Source organism: Gordionus sp. m RMFG-2023, chromosome 3 (assembly GCF_954871325.1).
Source record: "Gordionus sp. m RMFG-2023 chromosome 3, tfGorSpeb1-WG-v2, whole genome shotgun sequence".
NCBI classification, from domain to species: domain Eukaryota; kingdom Metazoa; phylum Nematomorpha; class Gordioida; order Chordodea; family Parachordodidae; genus Gordionus; species Gordionus sp. m RMFG-2023.
In genome coordinates, this window is record NC_088777.1 from 31,761,741 (window position 1) to 31,770,585 (window position 8,845).

General features: G+C 27.4%; 1 protein-coding gene across 7 annotated transcripts in view; it reads left to right on the forward strand.

Moving 5' to 3' along the window:
- LOC135926086 (tropomyosin Mac r 1.0101-like) overlaps positions 1–6,822 on the forward strand; it is a 33,335-nt gene extending 26,513 nt beyond the window's left edge. For 2 of the 7 annotated variants that reach the window (XM_065461761.1, XM_065461765.1), the window contains 6 exons: positions 475–592; positions 2,174–2,244; positions 3,302–3,377; positions 4,533–4,595; positions 4,745–4,814; positions 6,666–6,822. In XM_065461761.1, coding sequence (XP_065317833.1) covers positions 475–592; positions 2,174–2,244; positions 3,302–3,377; positions 4,533–4,595; positions 4,745–4,814; positions 6,666–6,748 — 481 coding nt within the window. In that variant the 3' untranslated portion in view covers positions 6,749–6,822. Of the gene's footprint in view, positions 1–474; positions 593–2,173; positions 2,245–2,661; positions 2,733–3,301; positions 3,378–4,532; positions 4,596–4,744; positions 4,815–6,665 lie in introns of all 7 variants that reach the window. The other 5 variants (XM_065461760.1, XM_065461764.1, XM_065461763.1 and 2 more) reach the window with 3 other exon arrangements.
- Positions 6,823–8,845: the final 2,023 nt, after the last annotated feature.

Genomic DNA, 8,845 nt, shown 5'->3' on the forward strand with positions numbered 1-8,845 from the left:
CGTTACACCGATTGGAAATTATTACTAAATAGCCATCTTTGTACCACTTTTAAATAGATTCTTTACCCAAATCAATGAAAATAAAAAAATTACCTAGGCGATCAGAAATGGGGACCTAATCTAATCTCCGAATTTTTAAAGAACTAATTGCATAAAAAAATAGACAAAAAGAAACGTGAAAACAAGAATTTAAATATTTTATTCTGATTTAACCATGATTTCTCAATAAAAAAATATAAATATAAAGACAAATTCAAATCACGCGAAATTGACACCATAAAAAAATCAAAAAGTGTTTTTTATTTTATTTACAAAAATTCTTAAATATTTATTGGAAAAATTGTGTGGGCCCGTGATATATCAGTTTTATCATAATTTAATTAATTTGAGCAAAAATAATCGATTCCTTTGGTGCTTAAAGTGAAAAGTTTGTTTAATTAAACTTAAAAATATCAACTAAAAATCTCCTTAAAGAGTTCGAAAAGTAATGGAGAGCCGTAGCATGAATGACGAAGAAAAAGTTGACGTCCTCGAAACTCAGCTTAAGGAAGCACAGTATATTGCCGAAGAAGCGGATAGGAAATACGACGAGGTATTTTGATGAAAAGGCTTGAAAAAATATATTTTGAATATTGCATGTTTTTCAAAGCTCACTTCGCTTGTTTATAATAATTTTATTCGAAAATAATAAAATGGCATTCATTGTCTTTATAGATCCGTGATAATTTCAATCTATACAGAACGTATATAGCCGATTACCTAATAATTTATATTATAAAGAAAAAAATCGAATGTTTTTTATATTTTTAAAAGAGATTAAATTGCATGATATTTTGAAGGAAAAAATCCTTCAAATTGATTGAATGGAATAACAAATTCTTTCATTACCAATGATTTTAATACACTTGTGTGCGAGGCATTTATATTAAAATTAAAAAAATTTATTAGAAAATGAAAATTAATCATTTATGCATGAAACATCTATACTAACGATATTTTTTATAAATTTCAAAAAGGACTATTAGAGGTCTGCAACAGGTTGGTTTAACTCGCCATCATATGGGTAGGCCATTTTAAAAATTTAAATATTGACGGGTGGGCTAATAATATTTTTATAACAATGGCTAGGTGGGCGGAAATAATTTTCGGGCGAAATATTTTTTATATTACTTATTTTATAAGTTTAAGAAAAAAGATAATAAATTATATAAAAATTACAACCAATCAAATAATTTTTAAAGATTGAGCGGGGCGGGCTAAACAAAATTTTTAGATAAATGGGCGTGTTAATTTTTTTTAAAAAACCATGGCGATCCATTGTATTGCAGACCTCAATTTTTATAATTAATTATCATACTCATATATTGTAATATAAAATATAACACTTATTTTCCTTATATAAATGATTGACTGTGTATGTTTTCTTGAACAACTTTCATCTAACTATTACTAACCGTGATCCCTCCCCCGTTTGAACTGCAAAGACTTAACAATTTTATTATTAGCTAATTTATCTCATCAATCAAAACTACTATATTTACCTAAACATATATCATATCAATGCACCCTAATACCAATTTATCCGTTTATACTTCCGCAACAATATAACCGATTCTTTTATAAGCCGCTAATGTGTCAAATCCGCCCTCTATGCATAAATAAAATTTTAACTTATTCGCATCATGATATTTGAAATCTTATTTGTAAATATACATATAATAGATGGATTTTGAAACGTGTCCACGGCTTTTCCATTCATTTATACTCATTACATTAAAATACCACAATGACATTATACAATATAATATTATAGATGCACTTTTTATATTAGTTAAGTTTTTTTACAACTTATAAAACTTAAGCTTTTAAGAAAAGATATCAGTTTTGTGAATTTTTTTATATTTAAACATAAACACCACCTTACTGTTATTTTATTATTAAAAAGGTTATTTTTCTCATAGGTATTTTTTTTGAGTTAGTAATTTTAAATATTAATTTAGTATTAATAGTAAAAATATCTTAGTACGCATTATTTAAATTTTGTTTTTTTTATATCTCTATTCCTTGGCGTTTACTTTTTTAAAAACGGTTAAAAAAAATTTCTAGTACACACTAAGAATTTTTTTTGCTTTTAAATTAGGTTCGATAAAAATTTGAAAAAAATAAAAAATAGGTGATGCGTAAATTGACCATTTTGGAGAGTGATAACGAGAGAGCGGAAGAAAGGGCCGCTGCTGGAGAAGCGTAATAAACCTTTTTAAAGAAAATTATACTTTTTTAATGGATTTAATTATGTTTTTTTAATTTTACATCATCTTTCTTCACATTAATCGGGTGTATTGATTGTTTCCAATTAGGTTTTTCTTCGCCTCTTGGGTTTCTTTTCTTGCCGAATCTCTCCCACTACTCCAAAATTGTTTATTTTTGGGGATTTTTTTCTTCAATGGAATTTCTGAGAAGCTAGTGAGCAGTGATGAATTAAGAAAAAAAAATTTAGAATTTATCCTTACCTAAATTTTTTATATGAAATATTATATTTTTTAAAAAATAATTTTTTCCTGATTCCTCTTCCTTTCGTAAAAAAATCAAAAATTGTTCACAATGAACGAATCCATTTGCCAACAATGTCTTCCTCCTCCTCTCCATTGCCCAAATTTTTAGGTGGCTAGAAAACTAGTTATGTTAGAATCATCCCAAGAGAGTTCTGAAAGTCGGGCCGAGGCTGCAGAAGCGTAAAATATTTCGACTATAAATGGAATTTAAATATCTTTCCAAATTTTAAATATTTCTTTAAAATCTAATTTTCCCTTGATTATGCGTTGTATTCAATAATACGAGTATTTCTTTAGTTAATCATTAACTATGTACCTTATCTCATATGGATTTCAAAAGTTTCTTTTTTAACTAATATTTTCACCATATTTTTTTAAATTTTACTTTCTTTGGAAAACCTATCTGTTCCTCATATCTCAAATTTGCATTTTATTTTATATATCTTAGTGATAGAAATGAAAAATAAGAAGGAATATAGTAACACGCTCTAAACACTTTTTTAAAAACATATAAATTTCTAGTTTCAATTCGCAATTTTTATGATATATATATGTTAAAATTAATTATAAGTTCAAAAATTGGTAAGTAAAAGTGAAGAATTGATAGAAAAAAGATAGATAGGAAGAAAGATTAAAGAAAGAAACGAATAAAACTGAAAAAGATAAATACGAGAGAAATAAGTAGCTATTCATTATCTTAAATTTAAACCAATAAATTATTTACTCTAATTTTTAAAAAAAAATTTAAGTAAAATTGTGGAATTGGAAGAAGAACTCAGGGTCGTGGGCAATAATTTGAAATCGTTGGAAGTTAACGAAGAAAAAGTTTTATTTTGATACATATTTTATTTCCCTTTTCTTATTCTTTGATTCATTCTTTCCCTTTTTTAATAAGTGGGGGTGTACCGATCCACTTTTTGGAGGTCGATCCCATATTACCGATATTAAATTGATATCGGCTAATTACCGATCCAATATCATATCTTGTATTCGGTAAACATACTAATCGTTTTAATTTTTAATGCATACATCTAGTATTGCAAAATCATTCCATTTGAGTCAATTTTTAAAAAAGGCTAACTATTTATTTTATACAGAAAAAATTACACAAGCCTGAAGAGCACAGAGGTTTGGACATCTATTAGCAAAATCTCGAAGCTTAGCCAATATTATTGGCTAAAATATTGAGTTAGCCGTTTTTAAAAATCGGCTCAAATGGAGCGATTTCGCATCACTACATTTACTCATATATACTTTTTAAATAGTATAACATCTATAATTTAACTATACTATAACATAAGTCATTTAAATATATTATAATGATCAGTTATAGTTTATATTCATGAATCTATAAATAAAATATTTATTGATAAATCCTTATTTATATTATAACATTAATCTATTTACATAATAAGTAATAAACAAACATAAATATATGAAATTTGGATAAAATTTTTTGAAAATGAATAAACCATTTTATCGGATCGGAAAAGTTTATAATATTGCCCGATACCGATGTTTTAAAAAGTTGAAATATCGGCCCGATTCGATCCAATAAAAAATATCGATACATCCCTAATAATAGGCGAAGAAAACATAATGGTAAATAAGCGCTAATACAAATATATTCGTTTTTTCTCCTTTGTTTTTTTTTATCTAATGTATAGTCAAGTCATTCATATTGTATATGGTTCATTCCTGTTATTTTTATTTTCTGTATTAGAGTAAATTAGGTGCCCATTATGCAAAAATTGCGAAATATGGATAGAGATTAATTCAATATTAAATACCATAGACCATAGTCGAAATAGTTTGGAAATTATTAGATATTTAAATAGCGGAATTAACCCTGAAAGTAGTTCCCATTAGAGCAATCCTAACAAGCTATATTATTTATCGGCATTGTTTAGCTATTTTTTCATTACGAAATATAAAAATTTCTTGTTTCAAATACTTATATACTTTTTACAATTTTCACAGGCATCACAACGGGAAGACAGTTACGATGAACAATTACGCGAATTAACTGCTAGACTTAAAGATGTAAGCGCATAACATTTAGGAATAAATATATATACCTTTAATTTACCTTTTAACTGCAAAATTTGTTTAAATAAAAAATTCAATAATAAAGAAATTATGATTAATTTTATATTCTAAAAAAATCACTATTGATTTGATTTTTCAAATAGGCGGAGACTAGAGCCGAATTTTCCGAGAGATCTGTTCTTAAATTACAGAAAGAAGTCGATCGTTTGGAAGGTAATATAAATTTTTTAAATTTATTATGTCTAAAGAGGTAGACTTTTCGCACAATTTTTTGCTTGTTTTTTCTCTCGGAGATACCTCACCCTATCTATCATTCTCATTTCCGTTTTTTTAAATTTTTTCATGTATCCCCTTTAATGACCATCTTCCGCTGCCATATATATTTTCACGCAACTGATATCAACTTTCCTCTCTGAAAAAAATTTAAGTATATTTATACCTTGACACAATTACCAAGTCATCATTCTCAACAAACTTATCATAGGCAACAATGCACACTTTATCCAGAATATCTCCATTTCTGATATCCAATTCAACATTCTCTAGACTATCAACCAGCACCCCCCTCACACAATATTTTTATCTTACAAGTTTTTCATATATTTTTAATTCCGTAACTATCTATTACAGTCTCTCCTTTTGCACTTTTTATCACATCATGTTTCTTTTTCGTTACCTGCTTTATAAACTAAAAGATATTTTTATTTCCTTACACACACTCCTGTCTTTTGCAAACCCGTGCCTCATTCGTTTTTGCTATTAATTTATTTTTAATTTCTACTTTGATTCATTGTTATCCCCGTTACTTTCATGTCTGCGCCTATCATATCAAAATATTCGCTTCACTTTTGGCACCACCTGATTTGTAGGTCACCATTTTTGAAAGGATTATTATAAAAAATCTAAAATTCTCTCACCTTCAGGATTTTTTTCCTTAAAACCAAATCCCCATGAGCTTTTTCAACCCACCTCGTTACTAATTCATTATGTTTGAGTCACCGCTCATAATCCCCTCCCCGCAAAAGAGTTTAGATGAACTTCCAATAGATTATAGCAAAATGTACTTTCTGCCAACGGGGTTGACATATTCTGAAATCTTAAATATTTTACCAAATATCATCTTGATAATCATAAGATTATCCAGTTTTTTCGCCTCTACGATTTTGTCCATCCATTTTTCGACATTAACATGCCAACACCAACTTTGCAGCAAATTTTTATAAACATGATTTATATTGCCAATAATTCTTGCTCCATTACCTTTCCATTTAATCTTCATACAATGCACATCTACTCTCATTATATACAGTGCATCCATAACTTCACATACTTTCTGTGTTCTAGCTTTAACTTTTCCCAGGTCTGAAATGGGCCTGTTTTTTCTAGCTCGGCCTCTTATCCCCCAGATGAGTGTGGGCTGGTTTTTTAAAAAATTTTAATTAAGCGGGTGGTGGTCAAAATATTTTTAAAACAATGGCCAGGTGAATTTTAAATAATTTTGGGCGAAATGATCAGCACAGGCTTCTATTTATTAAAAATAATTTTTTTACTTCATAATATTACATATTTCATAAGTTTAATTAAAAATAAAATAAAGAGCCAAACCATCCATTAAAATAATTTTTATACATTGGGTGGTCGGGCGGGTTAAATTTTTTAGATAAATAAGGCAAGTGAATTTTAAAAAACCTTGGACGGGCGTTCGGATTAAAACCCACCCATTGCAGACCTTTACTTCATCATCTAGACCAGTTTCTCCACAACTTTTGTGGAATATAGTTTGGCCATATTATCTTAATTTTTGTAGGTGATTAAGGAATTTATCCCAGCCATATTTTTCTGGAGGTTTTTGGAACGATTTTTTGATCGGATAACCTCTGTAGGTTATTTTTACACCTTGTCGAGGATACATGGAACATTTAAAACCTCTATTAGCAGCCCAAAGAAGTTTAGGCTGAATGTAGGGAAGTTCATACTTTATACATACCTATTTTTCTAAAATTTTGTTTATATCATTGTTTACTTTTCAAAAATTTAAATTAATTAAAAATAATTTTTTTTAAGATGAATTGGTACACGAAAAAGAAAAATACAAAGCTGTCAGTGAAGAACTGGATCATACTTTCCAAGAATTATCCGGATATTAAAATTTTTGAAAAAAAGAAACTCTTAAAATAAATTTTCGATATTTTTATTTCTCAAATTTCAATTATTTAAATTACCCCCAATACTTCCAATCTTCCTTTTGTTATTTTAACCCGACCTTAAGCCATTTTACACTTAATAAAAAAAATCTCGATTTTAAATTGTAAATTTATTTATATTAGAAAAGAAAGACTGTAAATTTATGTGAATATTTTTTTTCCTCCTAGTGCCCAAAAATATCTATTATTAAAATGACTCCCACCCCTTTACACAAGTATAGGACTTTTTTTTTAAATTGCTTTTTGATTTGTTATTTTTTAAAAATAATTTTATCGGTTTATAAAAATGTGAAACTTATGTTTCTTGTCCTCTATACTCGATAGGTAAATTTATAGATCATTAGCGCAAAAATGTAAAGAGGGAGGGGGGGCTAATATATGTTTTTTTGGAAAATGATATCATCTCATTTTGAATTATAAAAAAAATTTACCACCTAAAAACTTTGGTATTGTAATCATAAATATTATAAAGTTTGAAACACATCTAATTTAAAATAAAAGAAACACTTATCATTTTTGACCCTTTTTAATTATTCTTTTTATTAAATCATAATTTTGTAAATTTTAGTCATGATTTTCTCTTCTTTATTTGTGATTTTTTCCTCTATTTTTATTTCTAGAAAATTTAAAAAATTGATGTATCGGAATGATAAATTTAATTATGAAAGTTTCATAAAAAAATATACCATAGGCTTAATTTACAATAAACGCTAAAAAAAATTTATTTGTAAATCCTAATTTTTTTATCTGACACATCTATTTACAAAAAAAACTCTTAATTAGGCATTTGCTTTTTTTTGTTTATTTAAATATATAATGAATGACTTTTCATAAAGAAAATCATTACCTTCAACATGCTACCATGTACAATGACGACATTAATTTAATTAGTTTAAAAAAGAATAAATATTTTATTAAAAAGTAATTTGTTATCTATTTATATATATTTTTTTTTCGCCACACAATGTTTTATACCTCATTTTTTATAAAGAGAAATGATGTAATTAATGTTCAGGTACAATTGTTTTTAGTCTTACCTTTACCTTAAATCTTTGAGGTAATTAAAGATGAATGCAACCCATTAAGCTGATGAGGTGATGTATGATGATAAAAATTTTGCCAATACAGGGTTTTCCGTTGTTTTGGAGAGATTCATATTACGAGAATACAAAATACCTAAAGAACAGTTTTTATAATCCCCTTTCAAATCGAACATCACGGAAAAATGTCATTACCCTTATTACTTTAAGTGTTTTTCGAAGTCATTTTAAAAAGAGCATTATTAAAAACTTTAATAATAAAAATAATATCTATAAACTTATTTTTGAATAAAAAAAAAGTCGTCATTTATTTATATAATATTCATAATTACAATTTACCTATGCATAAAAAACAATATTTGGCGGTACTTAAAATAGTCTTATTCTAATGGTCCGAGGCAGCTTCCCTTCTCGCTATCCTGTTCACATGGGGTTGCCTTAAATATATTAACTTTTCTTTCCGGAAAACTTGAGGGTTAATTTAAATTGTTGCTATAAAGTAATATCAGATACCCTACCCTTTAAAAACAAAACTTTACTATCAAATCCGTTGTATGCCTATAACCATTTTATGAAGGTTATGAGCTTATAATTCTTAATTGGCGTTATTCCTTTGATGTTATCATTCTGTTTTAGATTAAGAATATCTTACATGCTGATTACCTAATCTTCGACAATATAACAAGTCGATTGTGTGGATAGCCATGATGATCCTGGTGGTCTAGGCAAGACATTTTCTTATAATACTTTATTACATCCTATTTGAGGGGAGGGTGATATTGTATTACTATTTGCATCAACTGTCATATCTTCCTGTTTTAAATCACCTATGCCATTACATTATTAGATACTTCAGCACGAATAAATCTTAGGTGTCCTAAAGCAATGGATAATAAATTTTCAATAGATATATAAACCTCATTGCGGCCATGATAGTTTATTAAAAGATAGGCAAAATAATACTTTTGCAATACAACGTTGCATTAAAATTGTTATAGTT